Source organism: Homarus americanus, unplaced genomic scaffold (assembly GCF_018991925.1).
Source record: "Homarus americanus isolate GMGI-L3 unplaced genomic scaffold, GMGI_Hamer_2.0 scaffold16430, whole genome shotgun sequence".
NCBI classification, from domain to species: Eukaryota; Metazoa; Arthropoda; class Malacostraca; order Decapoda; family Nephropidae; genus Homarus; species Homarus americanus.
In genome coordinates, this window is record NW_024729259.1 from 4,719,556 (window position 1) to 4,741,382 (window position 21,827).

Consider the following 21,827-nt stretch of genomic DNA (forward strand, 5'->3'; position numbering starts at 1 on the left):
CACGTGATATTCAACATCTAATACAGAGGCTGGTAAACCCATGGAACGGTCTACCAGCCCAGGCTGTGGAATGAAGCGTAGTGCTTGGCTTCAAAAAGCCATTACATAACTATTAAGAACAATGGGGGATCCTACACAGGCCTCTGGCCTCCTTCTCTTGGCATGGCCACCCATAGTTAAGGCAGGTAAAATAAGGTAAATAGTGGTATGAGATGCGCGCGTTACTGCTACTGCTATACCTGCATTGCACTATGTATAATAAATATAGTACTACCTGTATACAATATTATTGTATACCTTACTATACAGTACTATACAATATCTACAATGTTTATATACATGCTGAATTTGTGTGAACTTGTATCAAGAGTTTTCTTAATAAATATTAAATCACATATCTATCCTGCGACACAGTATACGTGAAGTGGACTTAATCGGTTGGTAAAATCTTGCTACGTGTTGCACTTGCACCCTCACTCACAGGTCCTGGACGTGTCCATACGGTGCACACTGCCACAAATAGGTTGCCAGTTGATGATTTAACACTTATTATCATAGCTTACCAAAAGAAAAACATGTTATGAAAATCTATATGTAAGAACTCAACAAAATTCTGAAGATATTTTTTTCTGAAAGAGGAATGCTTAAAAGAGAGGCAGAATGTAGATGAATAATAATTGGTCTGCGTCTCTGAAGCAAAGCAGCAGCAGCAGCTGACTCATATCCTACCTACCGCAGCTCGCATCAGGATCGGCAACGCACTGTTTAAAGTATTTCTGGTGCAGTGTACACACCTCTATGTGGCAATTTAACATTATCTACTACTGATACTGTGTAATTGGTTAAAAAGTACTGTGTGACTTATGGATAAGAAGCGACGAGTCATAAATCACTATGACCCTCTAAAATGCCGACGCGTTGACTTCAGTGACGCCCCGCCACACAACACACTCATCTACACTGACTATAATAGTCTTGGGTGGCCGGACAGCATTACCACCCAGACTGATACACCTATTCGTCCACAAGACGCAAAGAAGAAATCCCGGGATCTTAGACATCTATTGAATGAGAGGAAATATGCAGACGTTGAAACTGGTATGGTTAATGAAACTCGTGACGCAAGGGAGATATCCCGGGATCTTAGACATCTATTGAATGAGAGGAAATATGCAGACGTTGAAACTGGTGTGGTTAATGAAACTCGTAAGTACTTCCTATATAAGGCAAAGTAGATAAAATTGTAAATATGTTCACTATACCTAACCTAACGTGGATAACATAAATCTTGATAAAATCACACGGGGAAAAGGGAAACGATGTAGAACCTTAGCTTTCGTCTTTATTCAAGACATCCATTAATCCACACACCAACCCTTATAAGAACGGGCGACATAGCAACCGTAGTCATGTCAAGTCCGATAAAAAATATGAGACCCACTAATCATCTATCCTACATCTACCTCAAATGCTTTCAATCCATATTTAACCTTGGGCCACTGACAAATAAAATTGTGTAACTTGTCAGTTTTGTACTGACAATCACTAAGGTTTAAATAATTTATCTTATCAAACTTGCTTCAACTAGAAGTCTTTCTGTGACTCATGATGATTTATACACTTCTAAACTGTTTTCCCAATCCATGGGATGATTATTGTTCCTTATATGAACGAAAATTGCACTGCTTTCAGATGCCGCTATAATATTGTACTTGTGCTGTTTAATTCTGAGTTGCAATGCTTTCAGTCTGACCTACATAATTTCCATTGCAATTGCTACATGGAATACAGTAAACACTTCCATTTACATTCAAGGTTGGGCTAGTCTTAATTAATATATTAGTAATAGTTGGGTCATACTTAAAAACAACATTAATGACCTGACCTCATGTTTTTAAGGTCACCCTGTATATTTAAGCCTCTCTCTGTCCATGTAATCCAGTTGCCTCTGAAGATGTCTTGAATAAAGACGAAAGCTAAGGTGCTCCGTTGTTTCCCTTTTCCCGTGTGATTTTATCAAGATTTATCTTATCCACGTTTTCATTGTGGATATATATGCTGATAACCACACGGAAAAAAGAAAACACAAAGTTCCCAAGCGCTTTCGTGTAATTCACAGCTTTAGGGGTGAGTACAGACTAAAGAGAAATAGAAACCAAGGTGTATATATACAGAGGAGGGTGAGACCAGGTCCACAATGGTCAGGTATTAGGTAATGACCCTACTAATCTTTAAATAGCACACAACGGTTGGTGATCAGGTCAGAGGGTAAGGTGACCCAACCTTCTCACCTGGTTACAAATCTTCTTAATTACAAAATTGTCCAGCTTGTACATGCCGTTACTTAAATTCATGTTGAATGCTTCGGTATGTTTAATAAGACTAGATTCTATGATGTTCCTACTATCAATTGAATTACAAGGTAATATTGAGGAGGCATTACCCCAGTCAATGCAATGCTTGTTATTCCTCAAATGAACAAACAGAGCATTGGATTCCTGGCCTGTCCTAACACTGTATTTGTGTTGTTTAATTCTAGTTGCAAGATCTTTACCTGTTTGGCCTAAGTAAAACATATTACATTCCTTGCAAGGAACTTTATAAACGCAACCAATTGTGTTGTTGGGGGAGTTCTTGATTAACATTTGTTTAACAGTGCATGAGTTTTTATATGCCACATTGACGTTCCTGTTTTTTAGTTGTGAAGGAATGTGTAAGAAATTTTTGTGAAATGGTTAATATTAAGATATTCTTATGGTCATGGGTGGGCTTGGGATCAGTTCTATAAAAAGTTTTCTTAGTAATGTTTAGGCATTTGTCTATGAAAGGTCTAGGGTATTTAAGGTTTGAGCCAATATTATAGATCACGCGCACCTACAGTAATTTACTTGCATGCATATATATATATATATATATATATATATATATATATATATATATATATATATATATATATATATATATATATATATATATATATATATATATATATATGCAAGTAAATCACTGTAGGTGCGTGATATATGTGATAACCTTGTGGTTATCAGCATATATATGTGTGTGTGGATAACGCGCACCTAGTGATTTACTATATATATATATATATATATATATATATATATATATATATATATATATATATATAGAGAGAGAGAGAGAGAGAGAGAGAGAGAGAGAGAGAGAGAGAGAGAGAGCTGGCTTGTGACTACCGTCAGCGTCATGGTAAACAAACATGGACAGGTCCATGACGTGTGCGGGTGAGGGGAAGCGGTGGTGATGTGGTACCAGCCCCGGAATTTCTCCTCAGTTCTTTGTCAGCCACCGAACTACCGAGTGTGACACGTGTGGCATGAGTTGATACCGTACGTCATAGGTGCTGTAACCGTAACCTAATGGATCACTGAAGCTTAAGGTCAGTCTAATATTAAAACCGAAGACCAATGAGTGTAAATATTATGCCTGTTAATTGAGAGACATCCTCATTCAGACAGTTTTCAGAGACGGCCGATGTAACTATGCACTTGTAACATACCAGGTTAACGTGACGCATCCTACTCGAGTATCAGCTAGATTGCACACGGATTTTTTTTTAATACTGACAATTTATATACCCAAATCTAGAAATGACTAGTTTAATTATATCTACACTCAATGCACCAAACAAATGTGGGAAAAACTTCAAAAATGATAGGAAATTATTTTTTATATATGGTCTGGGAAAAACCAATGATAGGTTATATTAGTTAGCTTAATAATTTTGGGGTTAGAACAATACCCCATAATTATAGGCAGCCCAGCCAAGAGATGGGTTTATTATTATTTTCTTATTAATAAAAATTGGGTAATTCTGAAGCTAACCTTTGTTTTTAATACATGTACAATATACTGTAGAGGTAAAAGGTAAGCTCATGAAGGGTTTACACTTGGTTAATAAACATGACCTGGACTTCAGTATGACAAGAGGTGGTACTTGTGTAGATTTCAAATGTGAATTGATTTTCTTCTATGGTATTTCTTGTGTAAATTGATATTCTCTAATGGTAGAAAAAATGATGTATCTTGAAATATGAGTCAGGTTGTTAGATTCTTTTGGGGTTTCTTTGTTCTTGTTAGGTCAGGTACAGTACGCCACAATTTCCCTCAACAGTACAGTCTTCTCTCCATAACATTCATTTGTACAAAAAAATGATGGTCAGAATCACGCAAATTGGCGAAATCCATCAGAAAAACCAAATTCATGCCAAAGTCTAGGTCGTATGCTTAAACCAATTACGGTACCTTAACCTTATAAGAAATTACTTATCGTGACCAACCATTAATTAACCCCTTTGTTTTAATGTTCTTGATACTGTTCATATTGAGTACTATAACAGTATACGTACATAAGAATGGAGGAAACTGCAGCGGGCCTTCTGGCCCATACTGGGTAGTCCCATTTACACCCAACCCCTATTGTCTATATATCCATCCAACCTATGTTTGAAGCTATCCAGCGTATTCGAGTTAATGATGAAGTTTGGTAACTTGTTCCAATCATTCACTACTCTATTTCCAACCCAATGTTTACTTATTTCTCGCCTAAATCTAAATTTGTCTAATTTAAAACCATTGTTACGAGTTCGCTCCTGGTTAGATAGTTTGAGTACCTTTATAATGTCGCCTTTGTTCAGCCCTGACTTCCATTTATAAACCTCTATCACATCGCCCCTCGCTCTACGTATCTCGAGTGAGTGCAAATTAAGATGCTTTAACCTGTCTCTGTACTCAAGGTTCCTAATGCCCGGATTAGTCTTGTCATTCTCCTCTGAATTCTTTCCAAGGATTCTATATCCATTCTGTAATACGGTGACCAGAATTGAACTGCATAATCCAAGTGAGGTCTCACAAGCGCAAGATATAGTTTTAAGATGACCTCACTAGTCTTGTAACTAACACTTAGAAATAAGGCAAACAGAGTACAGTATTAGGTTTCATATCTAGAAGTGTAAGTAATTAGAGTGCAGAGGTCTTAATTGCAACTATATCTTGCGTTAGTCAGGCCGCACCTCGATTATGCAGTTCAATTCTGGTGCCCTTATTATAGAATGGATATCAATTCACTGGAGTCGGTGCAGCGAAGAATGACAAAAATGATTCCGGGACTTAGAAATCTTCCATATCAAGATAGGTTAAAGAAACTAAACTTGCATTCCCTAGAATGACGAAGAGTGCGGGGAGATATGATAGAAGTATTTAAGTGGGTGAAAGGAATCAATAAAGGCGATATAGATAAAGTTCTTATAATATCCGAGCAGGATAGGACTCTCGTAGCAACGTATTTAAGTTGGATAAGTTTAGGAGGGAGATAGGAAAGAACTGGTTCACAAATAGGGTGGTGGACGAGTGGAACAAGCTTAGCAACTTTTTAGTAAGTGCTGGAATGCTGGAGAGTTTTATTAGAGGCTAGATAGTTTCATGGATGATAGAGAGTGGTAGTAACTCTCGACAGGAGCTGCCATGCACAGGCCAACCGGCCTATTGCAGACTCCATATTTTCTTATGGACCCAAGTACTTTATTAGCCTTGTTTTGAGCAAATACACATTGTTTACTTGGCTTAAGATTCCTACTTAACATAACTCCTAAATCTTTCTCTTGGTCGGATTCCTCAATAACATCGTTGTTCATCTGGTTTCCCTGTTTGCATTTCCTATACTGAGTACGGTACTTTACATTTGTCCACATTGAATTTCATCTGCCATTTTTCATGAATTTCATCTCCCATTTTTCAGACCATTCAAAATTTTTTTTTAGATCTTCATGTAATTTCGCGGAGTCCTCATCAGATTTAATTGCAAGCCCAATTTTAGTGTCATCAGCAAATTTACTTATGTTGCTGTCTACGCTGATATCTATGTCGTTTATGTATACAGTATAATAAATAATAATGGTCCGACTACTGAGCCTTTGGGAACTCCACTAGTGACGTTGCCACCGGTGTATACTGTCCTGTAACCACGCCCTAATCCATTTTAGAATATCGCCTTTAATGCCATGAGCCTCTACTTTTCTATTATTCTGTGAAGGGGGACTCTGTCGAAGGCTTTGCTAAAGTCGAGATATGCCACATCATAATTGTGCCCCTTGTCCACTGATTCGAAAACAGATGAAAAGAATGTTAATAGATTAGTTAGACATGAATGCCCGCTTGTGAAGTCATGTTGGGAATCATTGATCAACTTGTGCTTCTCCAGGTGATTTTGAATAGAGTTTGAAATGATTGCTTCCAGTAATTTGTTTACAATTGATGTTAGACAGATTGGTCGGTAGTTAAAGGATAGTGATCTGCCTCCCTTCTTGAAAATCGTATTACATTAGCTATCCTCCAGGATTCTGGTACTACACCCTTTTTTAAGGACATGTTAAACACCTTTTCTAAGGTGCATACTAAGCTCTTCCTTACATTCCTCTAATACTCTGGCAAATATCTCAATGGGACCTGGTGACTTATTAGGCTTTAGTTTGTCTACTTGCTTACTAACATCATTACTAGTCACTACTATCTCTTAATTTATTTTCTTCACTATCTCTATAGAGTCGGTGCCTCGGGTATCATGTTTAAATTTTCGGTGGTGAAAACTGTTGAAAAATATTTATTCGCCTCCCTTGCTATCTTCAGTTCATTTTTCCTCTTTGCTTTTCTTATCTTAGTCTTGACCCTACCGGCGAATACCTTATAATAATCTCGGAGGTAGACTTCACCATGATTTATTTTCCAACCTATACAGGTAACCATCCTTTATCCAATGATATTCTTTAAATAATTCTTTATCCATTTAGGGTCATTGTTGTACAGTACACTGTACATATAAATCATCGATATCCTTTTGTTTATATATGCTATTTTAAATGGTAAACTGTTACTACTAAAGATACCATTGGGACTTGGTTGTGATGTAAAAGTGTATTTACAAATTAGTCGTGGTCTATGATGTATATACAGTACCTGTACTCGTATTCGATAAGGGAGAAAATAGTTTAAAATGAGGATTTTTACTAATATTCTTTGCCACTGGTTGGCTACAAATTGCCTAATGTTGGCAGCAGCCATAAAAAGTAAATTTAGGAGGAGTCTTTTGGCTTTTGTTTTGGCCATTACAGATACACATTTTATTGCTGGTCTGTTTTTCTTGTCAAATTTTCTCTTTCCTTTAAGGGTGACCATGAAAGGTATGATATAATGTTAACGGTAAGAACAAATAATACAATTTGTGAATGTTAATTTGTGTAAGATATGGTAATTAATGCACCTGTATTTTAATTTTATAAGGGCACTGGTTATTTTGGGGGTGCTCTACAAATACTGTAGTACTCTAGCCAAATGACATAACTCCTTCCTCACTTACAAGCCTTATGTACCAAAATGAAGATTGAAGAAAATTTTTTGGATGACAGTGGATATTAATTAGTGACATGGATTTCCTCCCTTTTTCCCAGGTCAAGTTTGAAATCAATAAGAAACTTAAGAGGAGTGTTGGTGGTACTGCAATAACATGATTATATCTCACGACTGTGTCCTTGGGTCATATTCTGGCCTGGGACAGATGGGAGAATGTTGTTATCAATTTTGATATATCAAACATGACTGGTTTTCACCTTGTACTATATACTGTACACAAGATTCCTGCTGTACTTGATAGCCCAAATGGCTGAGAAAGTGATGAAATGATAAATAAATGAGGAAAATAAGGTGGATTGTAAAATAGTGACTGATTTAGTTTGCATCCTCACGTGTCTGGGATCAGTTAGATTGTTTTGGTTGTACTGTATGGTACAGTACTGTGCTTATTGCATATTTTACACCAGGAAGAATGTCTCCTCCTTTAGAGCATTCCACATCTTGTGGAAAGAGGCAGAAAGTGTTTGAATGTAGTTATGTCATTTAAGGTCAATTGCTTGTTTCTCAGCAATTCATATCTGACAACTAAACTGTAGTAATACAGTACATTTTTTTATTTTTTTTTTAAACGGGGATTAGCCCACCCGGGCACAGGTCACTGATCCACACCGGGGCCTGGGGGGCAAAAATGTAAGAATAACAATAATTCTTTTAAGTTAAAAATGCCATTGTCACTTAATAAATTTAATAACTATTTTTGCTTATTTATTTTATTTTTTTACTTGCAGATATGATTAATACATTTAAAAAAGATATGATTAATAAATTTATGAAATATTTTTATATCTTCATTTTTTATTTATTTTTTATTTGCAGATATGAGCAATATGAATTGGCAAGGACCTGGCGACAATTATGGTATTCGTGGAGGTTATTCCAACGTCAGGTGTGAAGTCCAAGACAGAAATGAAAATGTGAACCATTTTAGCCATCCAAGTGAAGAAAGGGGTGATGGCAGGGGTCGAGGGCGTGGCTGGGGCCGAGGGCGTGGCAGGGGTCAAGGGCGAGGCAGGGGTAGAGGACGAGGCAGAGGCACTGATTTTAATGATACCAGAGGAGCTAAAAGTCTTGAGTCCCTGAGTAACTTCTCATCAGCTGACAGTAAGTTCAGGAATACAAGCAACAGGGGTAACAGACGGGAAAGGAATTATCCCATGGGTTACAAAGAACTAGAAAGAATCCTTACATTACCCTCTGATGCAGTGGCTTTTGAATTGTTAAATGAAAGATCAGGTTTTCGTCTACTTCTAGAGGAAGATAAGATGTCACTTGATAAATTAATCCTTCTGGTAAAAGTTCTTTCACAGGCAACAGGAACCCAGTCAAGCAAAGAAAATTTGTATGAACTATTCAATAGAACCTGTGAACAGAGGTTTATGGATAAACTTTGTACTTATTCCATCTCAATTAAGCGACAGTGTCCTGACAAAGCCAAGGACTTCTTCGCACACCTCCATGTATTCATAGAAGCTTATGCAAATGCAATGACAACCACTGCTATGAACCGGTTACCTGATTTAGTAGATATATGCATTTCAACTTTGACATATTTAGAACAAAATAATTTTGTTTCCAAAGAGCTTGTGAAACAATATAACAATCTGCAGGACATGCTGACAACAGCATCTAAATCCTGGGAACAAAAATTGAAGCATCAAGCTCAAGGAACGAGAAAGGGGATGAATGAAATGGACCATATGGCACCACCTGATGATTTTAAGGAGCTTTCAGTGTTTCCTACACCACTGGATTTTATGACAATTCATCGTCCATTTCTTCGTCGAAACTTGACACAAGGAAAGTATGATGATGGTGAACATTATTTAGATGTTCAGTTTCGATTACTTCGTGAAGATTTTGTAAGGCCTTTGAGAAATGGAATTAATGATTTCAAGGGGAAGAATCATTCAAAGGTTAGGGATGTAAAAATTTACAGAGATGTTGCTATTGTATCATCTCAAGTAAAGAGTGACACAATAATTTATATGGTACAGCTAAATATGTCAAAGAAAATCAGATTGGAAACTTCCAAGCGTTTATTATTTGGTAATCTTCTGTGTTTCACAAATGATGGTTTTAAAACTTTGATTCTAGCTTCTGTTGCCGAGAGAGATCCAGAGAAATCAAAGGAAGGAATTGTTGGAGTTCAATTTGAATCTGATATTGAACAGCTGGACTTGAGTGGAAGGTTCATTATGGTTGAGTCCAAAGCTTATTTTATGGCCTACAAACATGTCTTAATGGCACTACAAAATATGTCAGGAAAGACAATTCCTATGGCACCTTATATTATTAAGGTAGAACCGAATGTTGAAGCTCCAAAATATTTGACTGGAGGAGAGAAGTACGATTTGCGGGTCATGAAGAATGATAATATGATGAAAGAGTCAGAGGCACACAGTTCATTGTTTCATTTTATCAGAAATACTGGTACTAATGAACCTGAAGATGTTGAGGAACCTGAAGATGTTGAGGAACCTGAAGATCAATGTGATCCTCTTATGAATGTGGTTTTGGCGAAAGATTTGTCAGCCTGGCCATCTGAAGCCGAGCTTGGTGTTGATAGCTCTCAGTGTAGAGCTCTTAAAAGTGCTCTGACACGTCAGCTAGCAATCATTCAAGGCCCTCCTGGTACAGGAAAAACCTTCATAGGTCTCAAGATCACACAGATTCTGTTGCATAACAGTAATGCTTGGAAAGAGAAACAAGATTCAACACCAATATTAGTTGTGTGCTTTACTAATCATGCACTGGATCAGTTCTTGGAAGGAATGACTACATACACAAGCAACATTGTTAGAGTAGGTTCTAGATCCAAGAGTGAAACAATCAACCAATTTCAGATAAATTCATTATTGCGTACACTTCGTGCAAATCATGATGTTCCAAGAGCCGTCTTTGAGAGGAACTTTGAATTACGGAATGAGGTAAGGAACATAGGATATAAAATCAATGAATTGAGGTGCAATATTGAAAAATGTAAATCTGGAAAAGGCATACTCCCTCTAGATACCTTCGAATCAGAAGGGATTATACCCCCACATTTACAGCATCAGTTGAGGGCTCTCTGCTGTGATAAGAAGTTAACAGGATGGTTACTACTTAATATTCAACCTGAAACAGGATTATTTCACAAGCAGCTCCAAGTGGCCAAATTTAATGTAGTAGATAAACCCAAATCCTCAAAACCCACTTCTTCAAAACTACAAACAACAAGAGGAACTGTGGAAAAAGAGGAAGGTGAACTATCTGAAGATGAATTTAAAGATGCTGAAGAATTCCTTAATATTGAGGAGCAAGACAGACTAGTAGAGGATCATGAAATTGATGATTCTGCCATAATACATGGACAAATAAAATCGTTACGGTTTGAAACAACAGATAATCAGCTTAGAGAAGAAATAGTAAATGCATCGTATATGTTACAAGAAAACGAGGGTAATGAAGAGGCTTATTACAAACAGATTGTAACCACTGCACAGAGGGAAGCATTAAACATTGGCCTTGAGCTACCAGAAAATCCTGATGTAGTGTGCGAGTTGGAAAATCAGGAGCACTTTAACATATTTCATACCGACTTTCCCCAGAGGTGGCAGCTATATAAACACTGGCTGGGAAAACTCCTTCACAATATGACTAAAAAACTCAAAGCTTTGGAGTCAAATTGCCAAAAGAAGTCACGAGCCCTACGAGAGACACGGAACCAAGAGTACCTGTATGCCATGCGTAGTGCCTCAGTGGTGGGCATGACAACAACAGGTGCAGCACAATATAACAGCATTATGCAAGACTTGGCCCCATCCATTGGTAAGTAAGGATTATGTGCTGTATACAGGTACTTGCAATATTAGAGTGAAGGTACAGTAAACATTTGATAACTCAGCATTTTACATAACTCGGCATGGATATGGTCTTAATATGTACAGTATTCGTATAACGTGTGAAATGCAGATATATATATATATATATAATTATCTGGGAAAATATAAGCATATCTGACCACCTGCATCACTTACAATGCCTCTGTGTTGCCTACTATTGTACTTTATATATTATATAAAGTATTGTACATTACCCTTTATTCTGATGTATATACCCAGTACAGTACTTCATTTTTGTACAATACAAATGAAAATTTTTCTTGTACAGTATAGTAATTCATTGCGATATGTTTGTCTTTATTTACCGGTATTTAGTATGGTTTGTCTTTATTTATTTAGTATGGTTAAATTATATTTTGCTTTGCATACAACACTGCTTTCATTTTAATGGTATTTCTTTAGTCCAGTATTTGCAGTTACAGGTACATTGTTTACATAAAGTAACAGAGTACTGTATTATGTAGTCTCGTAAAACCAATTATTTTTTACATACCTCTGTATTTTTTGTATTATTATGACTAGTAGAGGCAAGAACATTTTTAATGTGGTTAATATTTATCTTGGTAAATACTTTTATGCAGATTGTAACCTTTGAATAAAATCTTAGCAAGCCAAGACTAAGGGAAAAAAGTACAATAAATATTCAAATGTTTATTGCAATACTGTACAGGTTGTACCTCTCTAGTCCGGCATTCTGTGGTCCGGAACGATATTAGTTTGTGCAATTGGTAGATAGGCAGTTTTTTTTTTTTTATCTGAATTATTATTATTATTACAGGAGTATTAAATTTTTGCCCCTCAGGCCCCAATGTGGGTCAGTGACCTATGCCCGGGTGGGCTAATCCCCTTAAAAAAAAAGCCGCGGGAAATTAAGGTTTGTTTACATCCGGCAGTTCGGCTGCTCTCTCTCTCTCTCTGCTTGTCTATACAGAGTACAACATTTAACCCTTCAATATATATGAGCAGTAAATAAGTGTTGCTTTCATATTCTTATGTAGAGTAATGACGATATATTTTCACATGTGCGCACTTACATACGAGCAGTCTCACTTTTTTTTACTATTAATGGTTAGCTACTTATATTGTTCCATTTATTAACATTAAATAACATTACAGGTTCTTCAAGCAACCATATTTATTTTTTACTTTAATTACTACAGCTAAGCTCAGGGTCTTATTTTCTTCAGTTTTATATGTAGAACCAATGAGTCACTGGTTTTGTAAGCTTTAACATAAACAATGCCGGCAGCCGTCTCGTCTCCTCTAATATTCCACGTATTATTAATAAATTGTATTGTTAATTTTGCACACGTACATTAATTCAATAAAAACAAATTCAGAAACATTAATTAAAATATATATGAACAGTAAACAAGTGTTGCTTTCATATTCTTATGTAAAGTAATGACGATATGTTTTCACGTGTGCGCATGCGCACTTACATATGCGATCTCTCTTTTTTCTTTACCATTATCGTTAGCTACTTCTATTGTTCCATTTATTAACATTAAATAACATTACTTAAAACAACCATACTAATTTTACTACAGCTACAACCAAGGTCTTATTTTCTTCAGTTTTATATGTAGAACCAGTCAGTCACTGGTTTTGTAATCAACGAAAACAATGCTGTGTTATTTCCTCGTGTGTTTTAATATTCTACGTATTATTAATGAATATTATTGCTCATTTTGCACACATAAACATTAATTCAATAAAAAAGACATTCAGTAATAAACAATAATGAATCTTTTGTACATAAGAGAAATGACGCTGTTTACACGATTATGCACGTCGTCTGCACGTTGGCGGGCCGTTCAAACCCGTCGAAATTCAAGTTCCGCCGTCAAAATTTTTATTTATTTATATTTTTGTGTGTTCCAATAAAATACGTTAAGAATTAAAAACTCGCGAAATTTGAGAAGCTATTATACGACATTTAACCCTTCAATATGTCTTCAAAGAGACCATGACGCAGAGAAAGTGGTGCTAGTGCTTCCAGGCATAAGCACAAGTCACTATCTATCCAGGAAAAGGGTGAATTTCCATGGTCCGGCACCGGTCAGGTCCCGAGGTTGCCGGACTAGAGAGGTACAACCTGTACTGTACTGTGTAAAAGTTTAAATTTTTGTACAATATCAGTGTTTGGTCATTGTATCAGTGTTTCGTCATTGCTCATTCAGGTAGTATTTAATAGTGCCCAAATTTAATACTGTAATGGCATTGGGTAAACTGGGTCAGTAATGCAGAGGACACCTTCAGCTTACTCCATACATTTTAGCTGGTTAGGGACTTTAACCTTAACTCTAACACCCTCTTGTTGAACCTTACCCTTAATCAACATATTTGTGCATTGTTATTGTTGGCCACCCCTGGAAAATAACACCTTGTGTGTACTTGTCTGTAGCAAATTGAAGACTGAAGTGTAGTGTTTGCAGCCATGATGCTAATAATGGGTTCATGACCCATTTGAACAGCTTAAGTGTCCAAATTTTTGGTACCAAGCTCTGAATGAACAACTTACGAATTGCATATTTTTAACTGTGGAAATTATTTTATCTTATGCTAGCTTGCAAATAGTCGAGCACTTTAACCTCAAACCTTGTCTCTATAAAATAGTTGCAAAAGCAATTCTGTGAAGGGCTTTTGTATGACCAGCAAGGCCCTACTGTACTGTTTAGAAAAGTACCATGTATGTAATTTTAAAGTTTTTACCAGTTGTTACATAGCTTTTGCCATTAATTATTATACAGTATTAATGTTCAACACTGTACTAGTAATCACTGTTTTGTGTAAGTGACGTGGCTACTGTACTTAGTATTGATTCTTTACAAATTTGATTTTAAAACTCCATGGAACAAATTATGCGCTGTTTTGTGTGAGGATAGATTATTATTATTATTATAATTTTTTATCCCCATGTTAAACTATTCTTTTCCGCAGTCATCATTGAAGAAGCAGCCGAAATTCTCGAGTCCCACGTTATTACCTCTCTTACTGCCAAGTGTAAGCACCTCATCTTAATAGGCAAGTTTTCTTTCTCTCCCTACCTCCCAACCATATCTGATTAGCCTTCCACATTATGTGAGTCTGGCTATTTAAAAATTTTAATGGTTTTACGATGAACTGAGAGAGACCAGATGTTGATTTTAATTTTATGGCACTGAAGATGTTGGAATTTTTCATAAATATACTGGTTATCACTTTTAGTAGATTATTTATACTCATGATTATCCTCATCTTTTAAATGCCTAGTGTAAAACTAATGTAACTGAATATGAATTGCAGTACTACATGTGTTTCTGTATTTATTATTACTGTATTACCTAAATACTCTTTCAAATAGGAGATCATCAACAGTTGCGCCCCAGTGCCACAGTATATGAACTAGCAACCAAATATGGACTGGAAACTTCACTGTTTGAAAGATTGATTAAGAATGGTCTGGCGTGAGTATTATGGTGTATTGTTTGTTAAGTACATACTGTTATCTGATTTTCTCCTTCCTCATAACCTCAGGTCAACCTGCGTTCACCTCTTACCAACTCGTCCATAAAAATGTTAAACCTCCATGATGACATTACACATCCTTGACAAAGTACATTTTCATTTGAAATCGGTTTCATTCTTCTCATCACCCCTAAACGTGCGTGTGTTTCTCACTTTAAGCTGTGGATAGGATTCTACAGTTTCTTGTTTGTTCCATGCACTTTCCAATGATTCTAACACTGATTTACAGTACTACTTCCATCATATTTTGCTTTTTCCCTTTCCTGGACTCCTGCTGCATCAATGATTTTATAATATTTAGACATCAGCTTATTACTTTTAGATATATTTTACACGTAACTTTTTCACCACCTGTCATCTTACTACTGCACTGCATGTACTGTATAGCCACCTTGCCTTTTTCTAATTTTAGAATTTTCAAGGCTATAATAGTTCTTCAGACATTTTCCATGGGATGATTAGCATATTTTTTAAAGAAGGTGATTGGGGGTGATGCTTTGCACTTGTTAATGTGCTCCTTGGCTTTATCAAAGTTAAATGTAATTTCCTTCTCTGCAGGTATGAGACCCTTGAGTATCAGCACCGAATGAGACCCAGCATTTCCAGGTTGCTGGTGCCATCCATTTATCCTGAGCTGAAGAACCATCCTTCAGTTGATTTGTATCCAAGAATAAGGGGCATTACCAAAGATGTATTCTTCATTTCTCATGAAATCCCTGAACGAGAGGTGTGTAGTAGTACATACAATTAAACTACTCCTGTAAATATAAGGGAAGGTTGGTGGAATGTCATCTGTTGTGGTCAGTGCCATGGAGTAAGGACTAATCTAACCTTTATCATCTGGGGGTTGTTACTCAAGTGTGAGAAATCGCTGAAAGGAGTTATACTTATGTCTCTTCTTAGTCTACACATGTTAATGTTGATATTCATGCTACAGATATCTAGGGAGACTTTGAGTTTTTCTCTTTCTACTCTCGTGAACAGTATCTTGGAAAATGGCTAACAAATATTCGTGAAATGTTGTGTTGAATCATTATTTGATGATGTACAGAATACCAGATTCAAGCATGTGTTGGTTAAGATCAAATTGGAGCACAAGTCTCATAATACTCCAGGTGATTTAGTGAAACTTTTTATGGTTATAAATTTCCTCACAACTGAAGTTTAACTATTATTAGTCCATATATTATAGCCATCACTGTCATCATCATAACTGGGTTCATTATATAGTAATCTTTGATTCCTTCTCAGGACACTGACGACAACAACAGCCATGAAAATGCATATGAAGCAGAATTCATGATATGCTTGTGTAGGCATCTACTGTTACAAGGTTATTCTTCAAAAGAGATCACTATCCTAACACCTTACTCTGGACAGTTCTTCCTGCTGCGCAAGGTTTGTCTGCATATATTTGTTTTCACATTACTGTAAGGCTTCAGTCTATAGCATTAATTCGTGTGGAAACCAAGTTCTTTAAATATTGAATACCCGGTATCCAGTTTATAAAATTTTAGCTTGACAACATAAGTTATTTTAACACTATTGTGCATAGACAGCCTTTGAATACCTCAGTTTAGGATGTTATCCTGAAACGGACAAGACAACATTATTCATTATCCCCAAATTTTTATGTAATGCCTGTTAATTGTCTTTTCCACAATCCTGAATGTAGACCTATATTTATACAACCCATGATTACAAATAATACTGTTAATATAATTTTTCTATAGTAATTATGTACTGTGTTACCCATGAAAAATGTCAAGGGGATAATTTATCACTACATAATTGAGAAACCATGCTTCAGAGAGTTGCGATCTTGCCTTTTAAGCTGTTCACAACCTGTGGGTTGGTGGTAGGAAGGACATTTGGCCATAAAACTGTACTTCAACCGGGTCTCCAGAGCTGTGCCCATCCCTGGGTCTAGGCTGCATTTTCTGGCTTGTGCCCTGGGATTGCAATGGTGAAGGGTGGGGGTGGGACATACTGTTATGGTTTTAGTACCATTTTACTCTAAAGCTGCCATCTGAGAATTAATCTACATTTTAAAGTGTTCCCTATCTGCTCATAAGCTAAATACAAGAGTAGATGTGAATGTGTGTGTTTGAACAGCCTTAATGGATTTCTCTTTACCACTAAATAATTTTTACCATTGCTGAGAGTAATCTTTCATTGTCAATCATATCCCTGTCAGATGTTTGGCATACATTGCCTCTGAATTTATCTTATGAAGGAATTTTTTAATTTTCTGCATTCACATTATGTAATATTGAAATAATTATTTCATTCCACAGATTCAGCGAGATCATACGGCATGTCATGGAGTGAAGATCTGTGTGGTGGATAACTTCCAGGGAGAAGAGAATAACATTATTCTGTTGTCTTTGGTGAGGAGTAATGTGGAAGGGAATGTGGGCTTCCTTCGCACTGATAACCGGATCTGTGTTGCCCTTTCACGTGCTAAGCATGGGTTATACATAACTGGAAACATGGAGCTCTTGAGTGCCCACAGTGAACTTTGGAAGAAGATTAAAGAAGATCTTGCAGAACAGGGTGCCATTGGTAATATATTAACTCTACAGTGTGAAAATCACCCTGATAAGTTAATCTCAGTGTCTTCAGGTGAAGATATTTTAAAGAAAAGTCCTGAAGGAGGATGTCTTCAAACATGTGGGAGTTCTCTACCACATTGTAACCATTCTTGTCCTAGGCTCTGCCACTTGGATGATCGTGACCACACTGAAGTTCAGTGCCGAGTACCTTGTCCCAAGATTCTGTGCGAGTTAGATCATCCATGTCCAAGGCAGTGTTGGGAGGAATGTACTCCATGTGAAGTTCTTGTTAACAAAGACCTACCATGTGGTCATAGTCATATGGTTCACTGTCATGTTAAGCCTGAGGTGTATAAGTGTCCAACTCCAGTAACAAAGGAAATACCTCACTGCCAGCATGAAGCTATAATGCCTTGTCATATTGATCCAAAATATTTCCTTTGTCCTACAGATTGTGACACTAGATTGGATTGTGGTCATAAATGTAGGCTTAGATGTCACCGTACAGTGGACCCTGACCATCTGACGTATAATTGTTTGGAAAGTTGTACAAGATTAAATGCAGGCTGTACAGAGAACCATCTATGTCAAAGGATATGCCATGAAACCTGTGGAGCTTGTATTGTAAAAGTTGAAAAAATTTTACCTTGTGGTCATAGAATGAAGAATGTGGAATGCTCCAAACCTGCAGAAGAGATCAAGTGCCGCAAACCTTGCAAGAAGACTCTCCCCTGTCAGCATCCATGTAAAATGCTTTGTTTCCAAGATTGTGGAAACTGTGCTTATAAAGTCCAGAAGACTATCCCAGGATGTAATCACACGGCTCAGGTGAGTTATTTGTTATTCCGTTGGTGGTGATGTACTTAAAAGGATCTGGTCGGCATAGGTTCTTGAAAAATGAGGCAAAATAATTAAATTTCTTCCATATTGAAGCTGAATATTTTCACTCCAGAATGATAACTAACATGCCAGATTAGGGAATCAATCGAGACTGCTGCATGCTGCATCTTGGGTAGAAATGTTAGTACAGTAGTATATATCATATACAGTATTCAGGATAAATTTTGCTGCAAAATTTACTTATTTAAGATTGAGTGTGGGCTGCTACCAACGAAGGACATGTGTGAAGGAAAATGCCCCCAAAAGTTGTCATGTGGACACCCTTGCGAAGCTCGCTGTAAGGACTTGTGTACTGTCTTGTGCAAGAAATTAGTCGTCTCGGCCATCAATTGTCCTAAAGGGCACTCCATCATGCTACCTTGTCATCTAAATAATACAGGTGTGTTAACTACCTTGCCATCTAAATAATAAAGGTGAGTTAACTACCTTGCCATCTTAATAATATAGGTGTGTTAACTACCTTGCCATCTTAATAATACAGGTGTGTTAACTACCTTGTCATCTAAATAATACAGGTGTGTTAACTACCTTGCCATCTTAATAATATAGGTGAGTTAACTACCTTGCCATCTTAATAATAAAGGTGTGTATACTGGATCATTAAATACTATGTTGTATTAGACCCTATATGAGTCACTCTTATTCTCGTTGGAAGATTTTATATATTTTGGTGCCATATTTAGTATAAACAACTGCCATTGTGCCTTTTTTTTTAATTCTTATAAAATTTGCTAAACTTAAAAAAAAAATTTAGGTTACCTGAATAAAATAATTTTGAAATTATATAGCACTTTTAAAAAAATATATAATTGCAAAAAATTTGGAAAAAAACAAAACGATAATATAATTTGAGTAAAACCTGTCATTTAAAATAACATGTAAATGAAAGTTCCCCTGATTGAGTCTTGGGCATAATATACACACACATTATTTATACAGCACCAGCAAGATTCTCTAGTTCTTAATAAGTCAACAAAATTCCTCTGCTCTATTCTAGGCAGAAAACAAGAGCTTGGTGATGATCCTTTCATGGAGATATGAGTACCTTCTGTGGAAGCCCAGTTTGTGAAATAAAATCTGGAGAAGTTCTATAATAATATATTTTTTTTTCCCACCCTCAGTAAATGGAGAAGAAGCCTGGTCATATTGTAAGGCGCCATGTAACCAGTTGCTGAACTGTGAACATAATTGTGTAGGTGACTGTGGAAGTTGCTTTCAAGGTCGTGTCCATGTCTTCTGCCGTCAACCCTGTAGAAAACCACTCGTGTGTGGACACATGTAAGTATATCTAGATGTGTAGCTATTTCCAGCTATTCGGTCTCTATTAACCCTCTCGTGCACAATAAGTCTTTTAAGTTTCTGTGACCAAGATAAAAGTCATAATAAAAGAATTTGAAATTATATAGCGCCAACCATTAAGGGATTACTCTGGGCCTCTTTAAGTTTGTCATCGCCTTACACGTCTGGGCATCTTTGTTTGGTGGGCAGTTTGTCCACAAAATTTTTTGGGGGCATAATTTTTATATTACTGGCATTGTTATTGATTTGGCTTTAACATAAGCTACAATATAAATAGATAAGACAAAAAAAGGATTTTTTTTTTCCAATGAGCTTTACAATGGTGGCTTTCAAATTCTTTTAAATCTAATAGTTTTTTAAAGTTGGTGGACTGACATTTTTCCCAAGTCAAGCTCCTAGACTATCTCTGTCATATGTTTTATGTATATACTGTAATCATATTGTGTGTATATATATATATATATATATATATATATATATATATATATATATATATATATATATATATATATATATATATATATATATATATATATATATATATATATATATATATATATTCCTTGCAAGGAACTTTATAAATGGAACCAATTGTGTTGTTGGTTGCAGTCACATATGTTACACAAAAATTTTGTGTGATTATCATGAAAACTTTTATGGGGGTCATGGTTCGTGAGAGGGATACTATTGAAATGTGAATTGGTGAGTATTTAAGTTCAAGATGTGAGAGTAAAATGTAGTAGGGTCAGAGTTAACTTTGGCAAGCTGTGAGTGTAGGTAGTTGAGGTGTGGCTGGTTGGTTCAATGACATCCACTCAAGATGATTATCATATGAGTTTATTTAATCTTTCTATATCCATTTCATAAGAATGTCATTTTTGCCATAATTCATCTTTTCCAGATGCAAGTATCCTTGCAGTGCTGATTGCCCTCCTTGTCAAGAAGAATGCCAGTGGCGCTGTAAACACAGTCGATGTAAAAAAAAATGTGGTATTCCATGTAATATGTGCAAGGTGAGAAAATCTCTCGTTATTAATAGTGTACAGATAAAACAATGAACTCCCTACTTTGTAGAATACCATTATGTATTTTGTCTCACACATGTAGAAACACTGTAACACTTACAGAATTTAGGAGGTAAGTTGTGTTGAATAAAATTAATAATGAAACCCTGCCTATTAATTAGCAATGTAAGTATAACTAATGTTTGAATAAATGTTCATGTTTATAGTAATTGCACCAGTCAGTATAATTTTCAAGTTGGTTGGTAAAAAATTGGGTATTTGCCAATGGCATTACTGTGAGCATGTCAGAAAGTTGAGGACAAAACAGTTGGGAATGAAATACGATTACCTGTACTACTGTCTGTTGTTGCACGGAAGACTGTAAGTGATGGTCAAACAAGGTGACAGGTGAAAAAAATACAAGAGTGGTGGGGTGGTTGTTGTTGTGGACTACTTTATGTAGATGTTAAGCTGATTAAGCTTAAGTATCATCGTAACTGGTTTATTGCAGCTTGTATGGGTTAGCCATGATAAACTGGTAGCAAATTTGAAGTGAGCATTATGGTTGGATGCTCTTCCTATTGCCAACCCACTTCACAGAGTGGGAACTGGCCATTATATTTAGGACTTCCAAAAGCCCCCTTAGCTGGCAAGGCAGGGTCACAATTAACCGAAACCATTGTTTCAATGGGTTTTTGGGTAATTGGTTCCAGCTCACCGAAAATTTCCTAAATTCAACAAAAATGGTAGAAAAGTTCACTTACTTTGAGGTGTGTATGTAGAAGGCTCTTGGATGATGATGATGGGATTTAGAATGGGGGTGAAGGAGAAGGAAGAAGAGAAGGCATTGGGGTGGAAGAGAAGTCACCCCATGGCGCCATTTCATCCATAAAATTTTAGCTCTCTTGGTGTAATTCAAGATTATTTTCTTTAAATCAACACTGCACTGCATTATATATTGTCAATATGTAAAATATATTTCAAAATGACCAATAATTTGCTTGGAAACACAGAAAAAAAGCGTTTAGTTGAAGAGTGTCTCAAGCAAGATGTTACCTCCAGTGAAAACAGAGAGAGACTAACTCCTGTTTGCTGTGTTAAGAGGCTGGATGCCGCGCATTAAACTAGTCACTTTACCTTCAATTATGTTCAATAATTGTTAAAATGACTAAAAAATTGAATATTAAACTTTTAAAATTTGAATAGTATAAACTTCTTGATATTTACTAAAATAGTAAGGA

At 36.2% G+C, this 21,827-nt stretch overlaps 1 protein-coding gene across 1 annotated transcript in view; it reads left to right on the top strand.

Moving 5' to 3' along the window:
• The first annotated feature begins 726 nt into the window (after window positions 1–726).
• The window catches only part of LOC121866447 (NFX1-type zinc finger-containing protein 1-like), a 34,210-nt gene continuing 13,109 nt past the window's right edge, over window positions 727–21,827 (top strand). The window contains 10 exon segments of the mRNA XM_042366116.1: window positions 727–1,206; window positions 8,254–11,244; window positions 14,262–14,345; window positions 14,665–14,767; window positions 15,387–15,555; window positions 16,080–16,226; window positions 17,126–18,211; window positions 18,473–18,662; window positions 19,405–19,561; window positions 20,484–20,595. Of these exon segments, the coding sequence (XP_042222050.1) occupies window positions 864–1,206; window positions 8,254–11,244; window positions 14,262–14,345; window positions 14,665–14,767; window positions 15,387–15,555; window positions 16,080–16,226; window positions 17,126–18,211; window positions 18,473–18,662; window positions 19,405–19,561; window positions 20,484–20,595 (5,382 nt within the window). The 5' untranslated portion in view covers window positions 727–863.